The sequence below is a fragment of the Lycorma delicatula genome, chromosome 1 (assembly GCF_047948215.1).
Source record: "Lycorma delicatula isolate Av1 chromosome 1, ASM4794821v1, whole genome shotgun sequence".
NCBI classification, from domain to species: Eukaryota; Metazoa; Arthropoda; class Insecta; order Hemiptera; family Fulgoridae; genus Lycorma; species Lycorma delicatula.
Window position 1 is genome coordinate 58,023,575 of NC_134455.1, and position 21,648 is coordinate 58,045,222.

General features: G+C 33.8%; 1 protein-coding gene across 2 annotated transcripts in view; it reads left to right on the forward strand.

The window, feature by feature from the left end:
* LOC142318663 (E3 ubiquitin-protein ligase trul-1-like) overlaps positions 1-21,648 on the forward strand; it is an 84,996-nt gene that overhangs the window by 58,064 nt on the left and 5,284 nt on the right. For both annotated transcript variants that reach the window (XM_075355126.1, XM_075355127.1), the window contains one exon: positions 18,207-18,324. In XM_075355126.1, coding sequence (XP_075211241.1) covers positions 18,207-18,324 — 118 coding nt within the window. The remainder of the gene's footprint in view (positions 1-18,206; positions 18,325-21,648) is intronic.

Consider the following 21,648-nt stretch of genomic DNA (forward strand, 5'->3'; position numbering starts at 1 on the left):
TTATTAGCAGACTTATCGATGTGAGCTATTCATGAATCTCAACTGGTAACTTAGCAGTGAAACATTTGGTGAAACATTGTTTTCATCAAATGGATTCAGTATTCATCTCTTCGAGAAATCATTTTTATCTTCCAGGAAATACTCCACCAACTGAATGTTTAGCTCAGGAAAATGCATCTTCATGCTACCAAACTATGGTGAATAATAGTTTCTTCTTCATCTAAATTTTTCTCAATATAATTGGAAGTGAGTAGAAACATGTTAAAATATTTGCTTTGAAGGCGAATGATCCAGATATCAAGCTTCTTAATGAAAACATGGAACTTTGTCATTAATAAAATGTTTTTATCACATCTTTGTAAATTCACATTCAAGTCGTTTTAACCCAAAATTACATCAGTTAAGTAAGCCAACAGCAACATATACTCATTATTCTGTAAAATCATTGAGAATGGCATTTGTTTATCCTAGAAAAATATTATTAATCCATCTTACAATTCCAATAACCGTGTTAACACTTTCTCCCACAATAACCATTTGACTTCTGTATGGAAAAGAAGAGATTTTTTCTTTTCACCCATTTCAATACATAATTTAACAAATAGCCTATTCTGTAATGGTCGATTTTTAATAAAACTAACCTTTTTTACAGCTTTACAAAGAATTTGTTTGAGATTTTCTGGTGTATTTTTTGCAGCAAGAACATGTCTGTGAAGGAAGCACTGCATTAATTCCGCCCTTGGTAAAAGACAATCTTTTAATTTTTCAGAAATCCACTGTTCTTTCCTGTTATCACCCTTGCACCATCACTACATACTGCAGTAAATTTTGTTCATCTAAATTATAGTTTTTAGCAGCTTCATAAGAAACATCAAAAAACCATTGTCCTACTGCATGACCAGGTATTGATTTGTAAAACAACATATTTTCTTTGATTGATCTGTTCCTATTGCATTCATATCTCACTAAACATAAGAACTGAGAAATGTTTGCCATTTCTGTTGATTCATCAAATTGAATACTAAAAAATTCACTTGAATTTACTTGCTGAATTATCTGATTGCCGAAAGCAGCCATGTCAGCAATTCATCTTGCTACTGTTTTCTTAGAAAGCAGAACTTTTTTCAATTATTTTTGCTTTGTCTACGCCTGTTTAAACTGACCATATCAATTACAATAGGCAATATGAGTTTTTCTGCGATTGTATGGAGTTTAGACATCTTAGCTACTCTTAATGCTATGAGCTGAGATGCTTCAAGTGTACTTTTATCAGTATGGCTTGATTTATAAATGAAAGCTTGTTGATTTCTTGAAGTCTGTAATCTTCTTTCAAGGAGTTTTTTATGATCTGGGTGTTTAGTTTCCAAGTGTCGAATTAACTTTGAGGCTTCATTCATTCATTAGAGAGGACTTGAAAGCAGACAATGCACTGTGGCTTTCCTACCAGTGCGGTAAATCCATAATTTAAATAACTGTTATTGAACAGTTTTTCTTGAGATCTTGACAGCCTGCCATTAGATGTCCTGGCAGAATATTTCACTTCTGTGATGGTGGCGGTGGCTGAAGCCAACATTCCAAGAGGCACTGGCCAAGAACGTATATCTGGTTGGTGGTCTCAGAATCTGATAGTTATGAAGCACTCTGTGAACTGACTCAGAAGGTCTGCGCAGGGAGAGGGTTATCCCGATTGGCATGCAGCCCTAACTGCAGATTACCGTAGAGTGAGGGCTAGGTATTTTCATAGCATTATGTTCACCAAGCATAATTCCTGGTGCTCCTTCGTTAGGAGCAAGGGAATAGAGACCCTGGGGGTGTTGTGTATAGAGTCCTTGGACATAAGCGCAGGAAAGATGTCCTCTTGTCAGCTTTGTCAACCTGTGAGGGTGTGGTAATTGATAAGGACCGTGAACATTTTACTGAATGATTTGCTCCTGGATGACACTGTAGTGGGTGAGGTTCATACCACCGGCGTGTCAGGCGGGAACTCACAATCTTCTGAGATCACTGTGGCGGAAGTGTGTCAGTGATCTGTAGTATGGCACTGCACAAGGCCCCCTGGATATGATTGTATCACAGTGGGGCTCCTCGTCCGAGCACTTTCAGTGTGTTGGAAGCGTAGTGACTTGGTGTTGTTGTTCAAAGGTGGTGACAAAGATCCTATTCTTCTTACTGTCCACTAACGCTCTTGCCCCTGATTGGCAAGGTTTTTGAGAAGGTCCTATATTTGCGTATTAGTTAGATTGGCCAATAATCATTTGCTAATGGACAACCAATATGGTTTCCGACCAGGTAAGAGCACTGAAGATGCCATACTAAAGGTGATGGTTATAGCTTCCTCTAGTCCATGTAAATATGTATTAGGGATTTTCCTGGAGATATCTGGGGCATTTAACAATTTATGGTGGTCCTCTTCCCTGTTTCAGATGCAGAAGCGTAAGTGTACATGAAATGAACTAGAAGTGCTCTCAAGTTATTTCAGCCATCGGACTGTTTCCCTATATGATGGTGGCTCGGAGGTTCATAAGACCTTAACTAAAGGATATCCTCAGGGCAGTGTTCTGAATCCCGTTCTTTGGACCATAGAATTTGATTCGATGTTGCGTTTAAGGTTGCTATGTGGTTGTCGTGTCATCGCTTATGCTGACAACACGCTGCTACTTATTGAAGGGGATTTGCGTAACAAGGTAGAGTTCTGAGCTGCTCATGCTTGTGAGACACTCCATCTGTGGAGTCTCTAACGTAAGATGATTTTCAGCTTAGAGAAAACCACAATGATTTGCTTAGGGCCGATTGGGAGCTACCCAACGAATCCGGGTTCAGATGGTTGGTCTCCCCATTCAGTATGTTATGACTCAAAAATACCTGAGTGTTATCCTTGATGGGAATTTTCAGTTCCAGGAACATCTACATTATATAACAAAAAAGGCCACTTTTTATGGGAAAAAATGCTTTTTTGGAATCCGTAGAGTCATTCATCCTGATTGGGGGGTTGAATTACCGTACTATGCATATCCTTTGAAAAGGTGTCAGCCAAGCTAATATGCTGTTTGCTGCACCTGTCTGGGCTCACTGCATGGCTTTTAGGTATCGTACGGACATTTTGCTGCAGGCCCAGCGACTCCTCTTGCTGGCTGATATAGGTGGTTATAGAACAGTCTCGCTGGAGGCAGTATGTGTTACAGCCGGAGTCAAACCAATAGATATCTTGGCTAATGAGCATAAGGAACGCTACATTTCCAAGGTATATAACCTATTAACATCAGAACGAAAGCAAGAGATTGAAGACTAGGGCATTGTGTCTTGGCAAGTCAGGTGGGACAAATCCCACCTATTGTTACACGCATGATATATTCACTGTAGTGTCTGATTTAGGTGTGATTGGATGGGTCTTCCCCAATCGGTATATCACACAATTTCTCTCTGGGCATGGTGCCTTTTGGGAGAGTTTGGCTAGGTTTTGTTTGGTAGATTTGAGTCATCCCCGGATTGTGGGACAGATGATACAGTGGATCACGTCCTCTACATCTGTCCCCGATATGAGATCAAACATTCACGAGCTGTTAGGGAACTTGAGAGAATACATTCCTTCCTGGATCTCCGTATTAACTGGATGATTCGTGAGGTGGTCTATAGTGGCTGGTTTTTTGCATCCTTACGGTGTGTAAGTCTGCAGAGGGAGTTTAATCTAGGTACTCGATTATGGTAGGATCCCTGGTGGCCAGGGTTCCGGCTTAGGCATTGGATTGGTTGGAGGTAGGCGCATTGGCATTGTGCCACAGTTATATTGGTATTGTTTATGATTTGCATTGGGGCTTCTGTTGGTGTGGTTGTTCGTGTCGCCGGGGTATGCTAACCCGGTGACCGGGGGCGTGGCTTCCCTCCATCGGTGGTGGTTGAGATTGTAATGCCATGCGAGACACCATGATGGGACTGGGTGGGGGTGTGGGGTTTTCCCCCGGCTCCTGCGTGGATCGAAATGAGGTTTTGTTTTCCTTGTTAGGTGACCTAAATTGGTCGACTTAATTGGGTGTAAGTCTGAATCTCTATGTTGCGTAAGACATAATTTTGATTGGAATGAGTGTAGCACTGATTTAACTTTAAAATTGTTTGTTTTCTGAGGCATTCACAGTCACGAACAGTGCTGTCAAATCTGGAGGACTAGGCGCGGGGTTCGTGCTTCTGCGGTTTTGGTCAGTTATGTTAGGGAATTGTCTGCGGTTGAGGGAATTATGTTAGGTTGGATGTGAAGATGTTCGTTTGAGGCTTACGTGAAGGTGAAATTGATTTGTATTTTACTGATGCAAATGTCTGCCAAGGCGTTTACATTGGTGGCATCCCGATCAAAGCCTGGCTGATGACTGTGAGATGTAATCAGTTAGAGGGTCTAAAGACGACCTCTGGTAAAGCCCCTCACGGAGGGGGTGGTGTGGCAACCTGTAACGTCACAAGGTGGGTGTCTTCCCTCTACAGGGTTGTAATGTCATTGCTACAATGTTGTCTTTTTATCAATTAATTCACTGGATGTTGATGATGGCATCCTTAGTTTTTTCACAAGTTTATTCATTTTGCATAAGAATCTAATTTAAAAAAAAATTAGTTACATGGTTTGATTGCACATGATAATCTGAAATCTCAATTATTATTTTTGATGAAATTATGATTATTTTTTTATTTAAGTTTTACAACTTAAATAAAGGTACCATACACACACTTCACATTTGAAACTAAATTGATGTTTTGCAATTACTTATGCCTCTTTTATAATACTGAGAGCATGATATGTGTTCAAATGTGTCATATGCATGTGTGAACATGACAGTCTCACAGTGACACTCCTATACAAAGCTATACAAAGCAAGCGGATGTCTCACATGCAAGCGGATCAAATTATGATGAGCACATACACATCAAGTTGGAACATGTAAATTACTAATGTTTTTACACTTCATACACACATATTCATATTCGTTATTCAGTCAGACTTTGATTCCAGTTTATACTTATATCATTATTACACAACTAAAATGATCTGTTTCTGTTGTGGTTATTGTGCTTGTGCATTATGTATTTTTACTGACTTTTTTTTTTGCTGCAACAATTATTGTACTTATTTTTCATATCATTTTGGTCAAATCATATGATCATACGAACAATAAAATTTTGTCCATATTTTATTTTTAGACTAAAAGATTGGAATTTAGCTATTGGTTTTTATTTTTTTCTTCGTAATTTTAAAATATTTGTTTAACAAAATTGTTTTTTTGAATTTCATCAGTTTAGAAACAAGTTTTATCTGAAAAGAATTACAGATAGAAATAGTTGGTACTTAAGAATTTTGTAAAACAGAACTATTATGATTAATTACTGTTATTTAAATATTCTAAGTTAATACAAAGCTATAGTGTTTTTTTAATTTAATTATATCGCAGATAACGCTTGCTTAATACTGAATCAATAGACACTTCTACTTCTAAGTATGATGAACTTTCCAAAAAAATGTCTTATAAACCTTTCTTCACTTCCTTCTTATGCATTTATGAAATATCATTACAGGTTTTACCAAAGTAAAATTTGTTTCATATCTGCTAGAATTTAAAAATGCTCCTTATGCTATTTTAACTGTACTAGATTTTGTTCATTTTTGGATAAATTATTTACGGAAACACCTCCCCACTTACTGTGCCATCTCTGTGGTATTCGTATTTGTTAATGAAAGTATATAATAGTTCATTACGCTTATTGTTTTTTGATCAAAGATTTAAATAATGAAAAATTAAAATTAATTTAAACTGTCAACCTAAATGATTTCTTGAATCAAGATGATTTTAATGATTTATCAGAGAAAATGAAGGATTAGACCTGAAGCTCGTTTTGTTTAAATCAGTGAGGAGTATAATGATTGAACAAGCTGTGATGTGTTCTTTATTCTATATAGATAATAAAGTATGACTTTATGGGTTTAATGTTACTATTTTTGGTAAATTTTAATGCAATTATTTATCATTTTTATTTACTGTCCTGAATGGTTACTATAAACAGCTAAAAGCTTGAAAACTATTGTTTCCTATTACTGTCATGATTTTCAGAGATTTACTAAATGTGAAACGGAAGAAAATTAACGTTAAAATATTTGTTGATAAATAAATTTATGACAAATTCAAAGATTTTTGGATGCATTTTTCGCTATTTTATTTTTAGGTTTCATGGTCTGTAATGGATTCTCAAAAAAAAATCTTTGATCAAAGTTGTAATTTATTAATTACTCATACTTTATTATAGTAACGATTCAGATTCTTTTACTTATTCTTTTTCAGCTATTTACAATCAGAATTTGTCACCTTGGACTTGGATACCATGTTTGAAGGATTATATTGACTATTGAAATTTACTGTGGAATTTTTTCTTCTCAATGAATTCGTATTGGATCTCTTTAGATAGAAGTAAATTCAAATGTGATTTTTCAATAAAAAAAATTCCATATAATAATTTTTTTTTTCATTATATTAATGAATTTTTAAAGTCAAAATTAGGTATTTTAAAATTTTTGATTACAGTTTTCAGACAACTTTTTTTCATTCATTTGATAATTGCAAAATAAATGATTGAAATAAAAAAAAATATTTAGAGCAATTAGTACAAAAAAATTGTTGTATTGTGAATAAAATAAGATAATAATAATAAGAGGTATAAAGTTTTATAAAAACTAATATTAAAAAAAAAAAAAACTTTGGTGTGCTTGAAAAATGTCTGTTTGAAAACAGTGATAAATAAAAATAAAATAAATACTATTTTTAGCAGCAAGAGATGGAGATAATCTAGAAAAAAAACATTTTTTAAAAATAATTGATTAATGGTCATTGATTAACTTCATTTCCCAACCCTACACAAGGACATCCTCAGGGTAGCCAAAGGTTATTACTGTGATTTTCACTGAAAAGCCCATTGATATTAAGGAAATTGTGTAGGATTTATAAATGTACGAGGGCAGTTTGGAAAGTAACCTCCATTTGCTCACTATGCAGGAAGGAGCGGGGGGTATCACTACCTTTTTAGTACAGACATGCATGGGAGACCAGTCTGCATCCAGCCATGGCAGTAGCAAGGTCACATGCGATTACTTGTTGATTTTCTGTGGCTGGTTAAAATGTGTGCTGCAACAGAAAACCACGCAAACTGTGAAGTGCGCGCTGTTTTAAGATTTCTCATGGCAAAAAAATATTCAGCGGTAGATATTCATCGGGAACTTTGTGCTGTGTATGGACCAAAGATTATGAGTGAAGGAGTTGTATGAGATTGGGTTGGTTCATGTAGAAGTGGACAAAGAAACGTACATGACAAAGAAAGGAGGGGCCGTCCATCTGTGGTCAATCATGAACTGGTTCAAAAGATTGATATCAAAATGCATGAAAATTGACATTTTACCATCTCTGAGCTTTCCAATGAATTCCCGCAAATTTCCACGATTGTTTTGTTCAAGGTCGTGATGGAAAAGTTAGGTGACCGTAAGTTCTGTGCTCAATGGGTCCTACAAATTCTTACTGAGGATCACAAAACTCAACGAATGGCTTCTGCTTTGGACATTCTCATGCGTTACAACCAAGAAGGAGAATCATTCCTGGGTAGAATCATAACCATGATGCAACTTGGATTAAGTACGTGAATTCTGAGACTAAACAACAGTCAATGGTGTGGGATCATACAGCATCCCCTAACAAACCAACAAAAGCCCGGCAAGATTTTTCTGGCAGGAAGGTCATGGCAACAGCGTTCTAGGACATGAAAAGTGTGTTGCTGGTGGAATTTATGGAATGTGGGACAACCATTAATTCAGAAGTCTATTGTCAAAGATTAAAAAACTTAAGAAGGGCCATACAAAACAAACACCGTGGCTTGCTAACATCTGGTGTTGTACTCATGCACGACAATGCCCAACCTCACTCTGCTCGAGTAACCAAAGATCTTCTGGTTGAATTCAAATGGGACGTGTTCAAGCATCCACCATACATTCCAGATTTGGCTCCCAGCGATTTCCACCTCTTCATGCACATGAAGAAGTGGCTTGGCTCTCAGCGCTTTGATGACGATGATGACCTCAAAGATGTACTCATTGGCTGGCTCAAGGAACAGGCAGGAGAGTTTTTTGCAGCCGGAATTTTTAAGGTAGTGAAAGGTACGATAAATGCTTGAATTTAAAAGGAAATTTTGTTGAAAATTAGAGGAATGATGTAGTTTTAAGATGCATATAATAAAATGTATTTACCTACAACTTTCGTTTTATTTATAACCAAACAGAGGTTACTTTCCGAACGGCCCTTGTATTTAAAAGATATGTGTATCTTATACAAGTACCTTACGGATATCTGGTTATTTGTACTAACAGAACATCTATGAGACACTCAAGAAAAGTATAAATTATGAATAGCAGGTTATGTAACTGAAGTTGAAGTAATATATTTCAGTAATTTATATACTATTTTTAATAAATTGCTTATGTGTAAGGATTTTAGTTTCTTGAACAAAATTGTAGGTGAAGAAAAATATTATAAATTGAAAGAAACTAACTAACGTGTAATAAATAAAATAGCAATAATTTAGATTTTTTTATTTGGTTTTGATTTCCTCTTACATATTGATAACAAAGAAGTTGCTCGCATTTCCATTATACTCGGCCAAAAGCATTTGTTCCCATTCCATTATACTCAGTTTGTACCACTTTTTTTTGAGAGAGGTTACCTTCAGTTTATCATTTTATTTCCTGCTCTAGATTTGTTATTCCAACTACCAAATTGCCATTATGCATCAGTAATTTATTTAAAAGTAATTACTTAGTGGTTTTAATAAATGTATACAATTCATATTGGGCTTATAGTTAATGTCAGGAAAATAATTAAATAATAATAATAAAAATAAATTAAATAATGAATTAAAATAATTAACAAACATAAGCTAACATTCACACTTTATAGCAGTGTTTGTTGGATGACTTGTGGAGATTTGTTAGTTCAAATATCATAGCCAGAGTTTGTACAAACATACAGATAATAGTGGGAGACAAACTGGTTGTAATGCACTGGGGACAATTGCTATTAGTTGCCTGGGTGAGTTGAGAATGTGAGCAACAGTGGTTTTTTATTAATGTCAATTTGGCAAATCAAAACCAAAAAATGTAAATTATTGCTATTTTGTTGAAGTACACATCAGTAATTTATGCAGTTTATTCTTACATGCATTAGATAAAAGCTAAATTATTTACTATTTGTTATGTATTTTACTTTAACTATTGTGCTGTTGTAAGATATATGCATTATTCTAAAATGTATGTTTAGTAAAATAATTATTAAAAAAGAAAAAACCCGACTACTAATTGTACACATATATGTAGAATAATTATGAAAAACTAAAAAAAAAATTGTTAAAGTTTTTGTTAAAAACAAGTTTCTATTTCTTTTCGTAAGGCATTTTTTCAGGATAGAGTAACTTCTACATTTTATGTTGTAGTCAGGTACCTGTGTAAGCTATCTGAATTGTTAAGTTTAATGGCCTCCACTTTGTTAAGACTAACAGGGTGTCGAGTGTCTGTTAGGCTTAACAAAGTGGAGGCCATTAAAGTTAGCAACTTAGGTATTCTATACAGGCACTACACTACAACATAAAATTTAGAAGTAATATTAAATTTCATATCGCAGACTAACTTACTCAATTCTGAAAAATGCTTGCTAAGAAAAGAAAGAAAAACAAGTTTAATGATGTTTTCTTTGTTTTTTTATAAATTATTCAAGGTAATGTGTACAATTAGTAGTTGGGATTTTTTGTTTTTTAATAATTTTTTTTTATTACTTTTTTGTTGTTTCCATAACTTTACCATTTAATATGTTTAGTCATCTTGATACGATACTGGTTTTAATTTTTTTTTTATTTTTTCTTTTAAATAGATATATGAGTATCAATGAACGATAATGTATTTGCATGTAACGCATGTGTGAATCAGTTCATTAAAACTATTATTGTTCACCTACTAAAATATTTTACACATTACAGATTCCTTCACTGACTCTGGTACAGTGGTTTATCAAGGGGGTGGGTATTGCTGAGGATGATTATATCAGGAACATTACATATTGCTTTGCCTACATTACATTTTACTTAATAATAGTTAATAGTTAATAAATAATAGTTAATAGTAGGAGACTTCAATGCCCATCATATTTCCTGGGGCTCAACCTTCTGCTCCACTCGAGGAAATATGATAAACAGATTGAGACAAGACTTTGACCTTTGCCTACTGAATAATGGATCACATACATTTATGTCCTTATCAACTGGTACTGTATCTAACCTTGATCTTTCCATATGCTCACCGAATGTGCTCCCTCATTTTAATTGGTCGGTTTGTGATGACTTTCACGGCAGTGATCATAGACCAATTATTATTAGTTTCGGTGTAGACTGCGAGATTAAAAGAAGGCCACGGAGATGGATTGTTGAAAAGGCAGATTGGAACGGATACCATAAAGCATTCCAATCTCAGTATGACGATGGAGCGAACATCCTCGACCAATATTCTTCTTTTACGTCCATGATACTTAAGAATGCCAACAGATATATCCCACAAACATCGGGTAATCCTAGACGTCCTTTCGTTCCATGGTGGAACGATGAATGCAAAAATGCTATTAGGAATCGACGGCAGGCACTACGTAAATTTAATCGTAGGCCTACAACAGAACATCTAAATTTATACCGTAGGGCTAGAGCGGTGTGCCGTCGAGTATTCTTGGACGCTAAGAGGAATTCATGGACGAAATACGTGAGCACTATCTCACGCACTACTTCCACGTCTACTGTATGGAAGAAAATTCGTGCAATCTTCGGATCACCGAAACAATCTATTCTTGGTCTTATTGATGAAGGAGAACTCCTTTCATCATCCTCGGAAGTGGCAAATAGTCTAGCAAAATCTTTCCGCTCGGTGTCTTTCACCTCATCATATAATAACGATTTTCAACGGTACAAGATACAAATGGAGGTGTTGTCGTTAAACATTGGTGATTCGGTTGGTGAATTAAACACTCCATTCGTATTTAAAGAATTGTTACATGCACTTAAAAATTCACGGGACACTTCCCCTGGACCGGACAACATTCGCCTTTCCATGCTTTCACACCTTCCTAACTCGGCACTACAACAACGTTTGAATATTTTCAACGGCTTATTCTCTGAACAAGTCTTCCCACCCGGCTGGTCAGAAGCATTTATTATACCAGTACTAAAACCTGGTAAAGACCAGACGAACCCCTCAAGCTATCGCCCTATTTCATTAACAAGCGTTTTGTGTAAAATAATGGAGAGAATGGTAAACCGCAGACTTACATGGTACTTGGAGAAACATGGCTTTCTATCTCCAGAACAGTGTGGTTTTCGACAAGGACGATCTTCCATTGACCATTTAGTGTCACTAGAAACAGCCATACAAAACGCTTTCCTCAATCGGCAACACCTCGTCGCTATCTTCTTTGATATAAAAAAGGCGTATGACACAGCCTGGCGACGTGGTATTCTTAACACTCTCAAAGAATGGGGAATCAAGGGCAATATGCTTGCTTTTATCCGGGGATTCTTAAATCACCGAACGGCTCGTGTTCGTGTGGATGATTCGCTCTCAGATAGTGTCATCTTGGAGAATGGAGTGCCCCAAGGTGTGTATTAAGTGCCACCTTATTTTCTGTAGCCATAAATGATATTACCAAATGTGTTCAGGCTCCTGTCTCATGCTCTCTATTTGCTGACGACTTTGCTATCTACATTGCAAGCCGTTCGGCACCTACAGCAGAGAGACTACTGCAGAACACTATATATCACCTTGAAGCTTGGTCCAGGATTACTGGTTTCACATTTTCATCCGAAAAAACAAAATGTGTAGTTTTTTCTCGGCTACGAAACCCTTCTATTCCGCAAATTTTTCTGAACGGTGAGACTATTACTATCTCTACTTACGTCAAGTTTTTAGGTTTATTTTATGATAGCCGTCTTACTTGGGCCAAACATTTAAAAGAATTGAAAACAAAATGTTCCAAAATTCTAGATATGATGCGAGTCCTTACTAACACCTACTGGGGAGCCGATAGATCATGTATGATACGTTTTTACTATTCCTTTGTTCGCTCCCGTTTAGATTATGGTTGTGTCGCCTACTCTTCAGCTCGTCAAAGCGTGCTTAAAAGTCTGGATAGTGTACATCATGCTTTCCTTCGGCTTGCCACAGGCGCGTTTAGATCAAGTCCTGTCGCAAGCTTACTTGTAGACTGTGGTGAACCATCACTTTGGGATAGACGAGACCAGCTCTTATTATCTTATTTTGCTCGTCTCAGAGGACAGCCAAATCACCCGGTTCTTGAGTCAGTCTTTAAAAATCCTAATCTAGGAAAGTATGAGGATCATCCACGTCGTACTGCACCTGTAGGTGTCCGTACCTGGCGTCTGCTGCAGCATATAAATGTTGACACACCGTCATTCTTTCCTATGTACCCTTGCTCATATCCTCCATGGAGAATAAACCTCATAAATTTTAATTTTGACCTGACTACATATAATAAACAATCAACACCATCTATCGTCTTTCAGCAGATGTTTCAGTGTGTTCTCTCCAAGACGAAACCAGACGCGGTTGTATACACTGATGGATCGAAACAAAACGATACAGTTGGGTGTGCTTTTGTTGTCAATGAGAGAACTTATATGTTTGGTCTCCCCAGTATTACGAGTGTGTTTACCGCTGAACTATATGCTATAAATAAGGCTCTAAACATCATTAACCCTAAATATAGAAAAATTCTTATTTGCTGTGACTCGTGTAGTGCTCTCCATGCCTTAAAAAATTTTTATTCTAAACATCCTATCGTCATTGAAATTTATAACGCAATCGCTGAGTTGAATAATCGCAACACAGAATTAAGTTTTTGCTGGGTCCCTAGCCACGTAGGGATTCCAGGTAATGAACATGCGGATTCTGCTGCCAAAGAAGCATGTAATCAGCCCCCTTTCACCAACCGAATTGCTACCTCTGATTTTATTAATAGTGTAAAACAATCACTGAGAGCGTGGTGGCAAGGTGACTGGACGGCTACCGTTGATAATAAACTCAGACAGATTAAAGATTCTGTGTTACCATGGGACACCTCATACAGAAAAACTCGGCGTGAGGAAGTAGTCCTTTGTCGATTGCGGATAGGACACACGAGGATCACACACGATTACCTGATGATAAGAGGACAAGCACCCCTATGCGCACGATGCAACTGCCCCATGACTGTGCACCATATACTCGTGGATTGCATATGTTATGCGGCGTTGCGTCGTAAATTTAATCTACCCAGAAACATCCGTGGTGTCTTGTGCAATGATAATGAAATTTTAACCCGGATGTTTCTATTTCTGCGTAGTGCTGGGTTAATGCAAAAAATTTAATATCGTTGCTTATATTTTTTAATGCTTTTAGTTTTTAAATAAGTTTTTTCTGAGTCTTTGATTTTTTTTTTATCCGATTAGGAGCCTTTTACACTCCTTATCGGAATTTGTTAAATTTTATATAGTTATTTTTTATTTATTTTATTTATTTATTTTTTTTATTTTTAATATTTTAAAGACTGTCTGTGATATTAGTTGTAAGATTTTAGTAATGTTAGTTTTAAGTTTTATTTCAACTTTTTAATTTTTATTTTTAACCTAGTTTTAATTATATAATTTGTGTTAGTTCTAAGTTTTATTTCATTTTGTTGTTTTAGTTTTAAGTTTTATATTAGATCTTTTATGGTTTTTAGTTTTTTTTTTTAGTCTTTTGTTATCCAAGAATGGGCCCTTTACACCCATCTTGGACTTTGTAAAATTCTATTTTCTCTTGATTTTATATTAGTTTTTATCTGTGATATTAGTCGTAAGTTTTATTCATCTTTTAGAATAGTCTTAAATCGTTTTATTTTTTATATAAAAAAAAAAAAAAAAAAAAAAAAAAACTCCGGGCGATGATAACGCGCAAGCGTTTTTCGCCCCAAAAAAAAAAAAAAAAAAAAAAAAAAAAATTACATTTTACATCAATAAATTAACAATCTACAACTATAGTGTTTGCATCAGTAATCACTAATTAACATCAGTGATATTATAGTTCGCTTCAATTACACTTCAGTTTACATCAGTAACCTTACATGTAACATCAGAGTTTACATCAATGATCTTGTAGTATACATGGTTAACATAACAGTTATTTAAATAGTCTCCAGTTTAATTGATAACTTACCAGTTTAACAGTACAGTAGTAACTACAGTAATGCACCTTGAACATGACGCTCATAGTGATCAAGTTTCTTGAAGTCTTGAATCTACATTTGAAATCCCAGGATTATCATTTCAGCAAGAAGCTCTGTTTACCATCTGGCTATTATTACTATGTCTTTATTATTTAGAATTTACAGCAATTATGAATTATTGCTATGGGGCATCAGAGCTGAATTAATCATATGGCTGGGTGTAGTATACCAGGGCATTGGGTTCCTATTACCTTTTTTCCCCTGTTTAGCCTCCGGGAATCACCATCGGATATTACTACAGAAGATGAATGAAGGTGATATGTATGAGTAAGTGAAGAGTAGTCTTGTACAGTCTCAGGTTGACCATTTCTGAAATGTGTGATTAATTGAAACCCAACCACCAAAGACTACAGTTATCCACGATCTAGTATTCAAATATGTATAAAGTAACTGCCTTTACTAGGATTTGAATATTGGAACTCTCAACTTCAAAATAGCTGATTTGCAAAGATGTGTTCACCACTAGACCAACCCGTTGGGTGTAGTGTTCCCATCACCTAGAGTCGTTCAATGACAGGATTCTCAGGACATGACTCAAGCCCCAGGAATCTGGGCATTACTGCTAGTCTTCCCTAGGAATTGACTGCATATGATAACTTGAATTCTTTGCTCTGTTGGATTCCACGATAATATTAGTGGCAACATTTTCCTCTCAATCTTCTGTCACCACCAAGTCCATCCTTTTTTTTTATGGAGATGCATTCCACTCATACTCCTACATTTGCTCATATGGTGCTCATTAAGTCCCTATTTTGTAACTAGTCTTAACGAAGTGCTGGCTATTCTAGTCACTGAACAGTTCCCATTGTCTTATTTACAAGCCCTTCATTAATATTTATGTTAACATCATAATGTAACTCTCAAACCAACGCCTATTTTCAGTTGAACTACTATCACACCAAATTGATTTGGATCAGTTGGAATAGATTCTTGTTTTGGAATCTGGCCATATGTTTTCATTTCCATTGATAAATCGACATCATTCATTGTATATATCATCATTTCTCCAGCAAAAATTTCTGATATTTTTTTATTGCATTAACCTGCTTTGTAGTTACCCTTACAGCAAATGGTCCAGTAAGATTTACTCTCCTAAAAATCAAGAATTTCCAATTGCTGCATATTAAGTTCTTCTACATGAAGATTATTCAGTATATCAGTGTAGGTGGTATCCCCAGTTTGTCTCATATTTTCACTGAGCTCAACAAAACTGAATAAATACTACAAATGAATTTTGGCTTGTAATTCAATAGCTTGCTGAAAGCAGTAAGTACCCGGTGGGTGTCATTGAAACAGGAGGTAACTGCATCAGGTCACCAAAGAAGAATACAATTATACTACCAAATGGTAAATTATTCTGTTTTAGTTGCTGTAATTAAATATTAAAATCTCCTATTCTTGAATATGGAACCATTGAAATTTCATCAACAATCAGCCATTCATTATTTCTCCATTTCAATCATCCTGCTTGTAATCTTTCACTTGATAAGGGTCGCATGTGTTCTAGTTTCTGCCAATCAACCATTCTGCAAATATTGAGTGAATACTAGCTCCACCTATCAAAAGTGCAGCTACACCAGTTGGAGAGTCACAGTAATGAACTTTTTTCATCTCCAGACAATGGTAAGCTCAGAAAGTGTTCTACTGTTATTTTCAGAACAAATGCTTTCTCGCTTCCAGAGCCACAAGTAATGAAAAATAAGAGTGGTAAAGCATTTTTGTCAAGTAATTTATTAGAAATCTTCTTGAACAGTTTTTGTTTTATGTTCATAGATCATACAGCTTTTTCAAATTCCTCATTTGTCATAGTTGGTTCACAACTTTCATTTTATTGTACCATTTCATCAACAATTGTTAATTCAAGACAAATATCTGTATCTTGTTGCTTCAATAGCCATAATTCAGCAGCCAAATGTTTGGTAGTTAAAAAATGTATAGCTTGCCGAGACTCTTCTTTTTCCTAATGCAAACAGATTTCCAGTTCTGCATTACATTCTCTATTGAGAGAGCATAATAAATTTTTTTTAGCTAAGAACACTTCATGAAGTTGAAACCTAATAAATCATATTTATTCTGAAAAGGAAGATTACTAAGAGGCTGTAATAATTTTCTGGATCTGCAGTTGATGTGAAATATCTTGTATGTAAATTTGTGGGCCTATTTCTAATTTTCATTTTACCTATGTTATATAGTAATAAAAATTGTGCAATGTCAGTAAAAAAAAAATGGAGTAAAAATAGTAATTAGAGCTCAGAAGTACACTACGTTACTGTAATTAAAATTCAATATTTAACAAGAGGTAGGCATATCGCAGGTTCTAACTTATCATATAATGATTATAGTAGAGATATTGTGCACACATTCTGACCTGTTATATTCCATCATTATACAATGTACTAATAGACACTAGCCACGATACATTCCTGCTTCTTTTTGCTGAGCACATTTTTTGCTTACATCTTGGAAACAATGAATTTAAAAAAAAATCACAAGAGGCAAAAGTTTTTTTTTATATGGAATACTATCATGAAAATTTGGAAATGGGATAAATTTTAAATATTGTCCCCAGTGTAGCACCCCCCCCCCCTTCTAGATAAGAGAATTTAAGATAGTTTATGTTAATTCTTGACCAAAGACCTGTTGCTACCCAAAAGTTGGTTGTAATTGGTTGGATCTCTGAAGCTATAGAAGGGAATAAACATGCATAACAATTACATTTCACTCCTATAGACATAGTTGGGTAATAATAAATGAGTATTAGAATTAAAACGTTATACTTTAATATATACATTACTTTATATTTTTCTTGAAAATTTTTCTTATTTTATTCTCATCAAATGTCTTATGAAATGTTAAGGTTCTTTCACTGTTACTGAAATTAAATAACTGGCAACAAAGTTGTAATGCTTATCTGGCATGATTACTTATTCTTATGTGGTGGAAAAATAATTATACTTGAAAAAATTACCTGATTTATTTTTTGTGCTGGTAATGATAAAATTTTAATGTAAAATTATCATTATATGTTATGTTAAATATCATTATATGTTAAATTTTAAAAAAACTTTTAAAAATGCCAAGAATATTTTTGGATTTTTCTGCACTTACTATGTTAAATGGAAGAAACTAAAAAAATTCCTCTAAAACAGTTACAAGATTTTTTTTTTATGAGTGGTGAATCAAGATGAAATTTAATTGTAATATTACTAATAGTATTTAATAATATTAAAAGTTAAAATAAATCAAAAAGTTTTGAAAAATACAAAAAATCAATTTTTTAATTTTGATCAGCTCTTCCAACCCCAATAATGCCCCCAAAGTATTTTTGTTGGTTGCTTACACTATGCTTAATTAAAAAACATGGAATAAATAGAAAGAAACTTCTTTTATTTTTGGAAAGATAAAATTTTGGGGCAAATTTTTTTTTAAATGGAAAGATAAGCATGCACGCATGTATTGAACTTAATTGAAAGCAGGGTTATGTTAGCAAAATGTTAATCTTCCCTTTGAAAATAGACTCATTTTGGGGGTCAGTTTTCTCAAAATTGACCCAAATATTCTGTTTAATGGGTATTAAACTGTGTTATAATTACCCAGTTTAATTAGGTCATATGTACATATGTATGAACATTATCCCCTCTCTTTCTTTGTTTTTTAGGGTTCCTGGGTCAGGAAACGATTGAGAAATAAAAAACAAATCCATACTTCATTTTTTGGCTGATTATCATACTTTATTTATTTCAGCATAGTTACAGAGCTATGATGCCAGGAAAGTAAAAATATTTAATTGTTGACATTTTAAAATCTTTAAATATTTAATTATTATTTGTTATTTAATGTTTTTAGAAAGCATTATCAAAATTTTGGCTGTAAAAATTTTGAAGAGAAAGTAAATGATACCAGTATTGTAGTGCTGTCATCAGATGGGGAAGGATATTCTGGTGCTGGACAGATGTCAGATGGGGTATGTATTTGTATCTGATTTAACACGTGCAATACAGTGCTAATTTCAAAACTACTTTATGTATAAGATTTGATTTGGTATTAAATGTTTATTGTAGTGACATTATGCCAGTTTTTCTTTGCTCATTAGAAGAACATATCTTGACGTTCTCATTAAAACATTCTTTACATTTTTTGTGGGTAAGAAGCAGAATTATGTGTGATAATAATTGGTGCTGTTTTTAATAATTGTTTTCATTATGTTCATTATCATTTTCTCATTAATATTAACAGAGGGTGATACAAAGTTTAAAAATAAAACAAAATTATTTTTTTAATATAGAGTATTTTAGATTGGCCTTCACATTTTTATTATATTGCATATTTGGAGAGCGTTTTAAATAAAAAAATAATTTATCTTTAATTTTTGTCTGATCATGAAAATTTCCTGAAGCATGAAGTTGTAAGAATGTCACTCTGTTATTTGGATTTACCCTATATACGAGACATGTTGAAGTAAAATCCATTTTGAAATAAAAACAAAACAGAAATATTAAAAAAAAAATATTTTTTACATACAAAAACTACATTTATTGATTATTTTTCTACATAGCTATCTTTTACTTCAACATATTTTTCATAGCATTTCACTGTGAAATCCGTCTACAAGAAATTCTGCCACCAGTAATTTAAACCTCACAGTAATGTCATCAATTTAAGGTATTTTAGGTATTTAAGGTCTTCAGTCATCCACTCTATAGAGAGTGGATGACTGAAGATTTTCCAATTTCATCTCTGTCTGATTTATTGTGTGTGGCCGAGCATTATCAACATTAACAATGTGATCAAACATAAAAAATTTCATCAGAAGCTTTTAAACAATTGAATCTACAAGTTACTAATAAACACACAATTTTTGTGGGTTATCTTTACTTTATAAAGTAACAGAAAAATTATCTTATAAATAATTTATCAACCTGTATTGTTTGTTTATCCCTGTTTTTAATTCTTGAAAAAATTATATAATGGTATTCAAGTTTATGTTGCATCGATGGTTATCTTTTACGTTACTAATAGTTTTAAGCCAGGTATTGGTCCTGAGCCAGGCCCTTTGCATTTTGACCATTTCTTTTCTCCTTTATTTCCATCTAAACTTTTGAGTTCTTGTGATAACTCCCATCTCTTTTTAGATATTTATATTAGATATTTTTTTTTAACTTTCTACTAGATCATTGTAGCATTGTTTTAATCAATCCTTCTCCTCTCAATTTATTTTCCAGCTATTCGATTTTTCTATTTTTTAAGAAATAATTTAGCTTCTGTTCTCATTTACTCTCTTCATTACGTATTAATTTTTCACTTTATCAATCTATTTAATCCGCTCTGGTTTCCTTTTATTCATTCCAAAATTCTTCTTTTCCCTTTTATATATGTAGTGTTAGCATTTTACAACTGCATAGAATTACACATGCAAAACGAAACACTTAACAAGACCCCTTTTCAATGTAACTAATAACTCCAGCTTGCTAGATATTGACATAGTTTCTTTCTATTAAATGCTTCCTTAGCTATTGCTATTCTCATTTTTATTTCTTTTTTACTTTTGTAATTTGTTAACTTGGTACTTAAGTATTTGTACTGTTTTCTTCCTTATTTAGTATAGACATTCATTGGCTTATTTTGTCATTTACCCTTATTAATTCTATTTTTCTAATGCTTATTTTCATGACATTCTGTTGTGGTGTCTTGTAATATTGAAATCATATGTTGAGTATCCTGTTGAGTATCATATCTCCTAAAATTACCAAGTCATTTATAAACCTTTTCTAATTTCTTCTCCATCCTTCAGTGCTGATTTCATCTTTTAGAGCGTCATCACCACATTATCAGCATGCGTATTAAAAACGTTTGTGGTAAGGAGTACTCTTCCAAATTTAAACCATTACCTTTGAGTATCATTTATTTTCATAGTCATTTTCTTAAAACATACACTTATTATTTATCTCTTTTTATGTATCTCCCATTACGTCTTAGTATTTAATTTCTTATTTTCTTTCCTTTCTTGAATCCACATTAATTACAGTTCTATACTTTTACTCTGTATTCTGTTCTGAATTCGTAGATGCATTGCTTAATACAAGGTGAAATTAATATATTATTGGTCCTTTACTTCACCATCCTTTTTGGGGGTTGTGATCATGGGTTTTTTTAATAAAGTCTGCTGGCCATATTACTCTGTAGATTACATTGCAAATTTTCACCATCACTTATAATATTTTATAAAGACATTTCATTACTTTGACAGCTCAACTATTCCTATGGTTTTTCCATTATTTTTGTCTTTCTATTTTTTATTTCATGTGTAACTTTTGATTTTAGGATTACTTTCTCTACTTTAACTTTTGCATTTTATCCTTGAGAAGATCAATTGGCTTTCTGTTAAGATTGATATCGTTTCTGCATATATTCCTTCCAGCTTTTAAATATCTCTCCTTTTTTATACACTTTGTCACCTCAACACAACTAGCAATTTCTTTAGAGCCCTACTGTTCCTCCACTTATTTTGTGTTATTTTAATTTTTTTATATATTCATATAAATTTCTTTCTAAATCTTCAATGTTTACCATTTGTCTGCAAGATATTTATTTTTTGTTTTTTTGTGCTACTCTTCTTACTTCATTATTAAATTTTCTGTAGAATTTATTACCTTCTTTATCCACTTTTTTTTAAATTCATTATTCAATCTTCAGTTGATCCTCTTACCTTCAGGTCCATCCATTTGAAATGCTCCAAAAAAACTTAAGCTGGTTGCTTGACCAATTTGAAACTTACCCACTTGTTTCCTACATGTTTCAGGACCTTAAAACTATTTTTTTTAAATTTTTTATTTAAGCAGTTTACCTGTGGTGGCAATTTTTGTTATGTTGCGCTTACCTATTTTTGTGATTAAAATGGTTTATGAAAAAAGTCATAACTAAAAAACCATTGATCCTGGAAGGATGAAACAAAAAGCTTTCTATGAGAAAATTGCCAATAAAGTTGAACATGAAATCAGTGAAATTTCACTTTTGGTAATTTTTTTCAACAGGCAGGAATGATATACACAGTTTGAATTATTTTTTTATATGTAGGTATACGTTACTACAGAGTGATTTTTTAGTCCTGTTACCAAATTGTTAATGTCTGGTAATTTTTTTCTAAGAAAGGAAAATTTTGTTTTGTAACATTAAATTGGTAGCGCTACGCAACCGGTATAGATACGGCAGTGTGCGTTGATTCTCCTTGAGCTGTATAAACTTTTGTGCCGTTTCCAGTTTTCCAGTCGTGTTATGAACAGAATTTTTT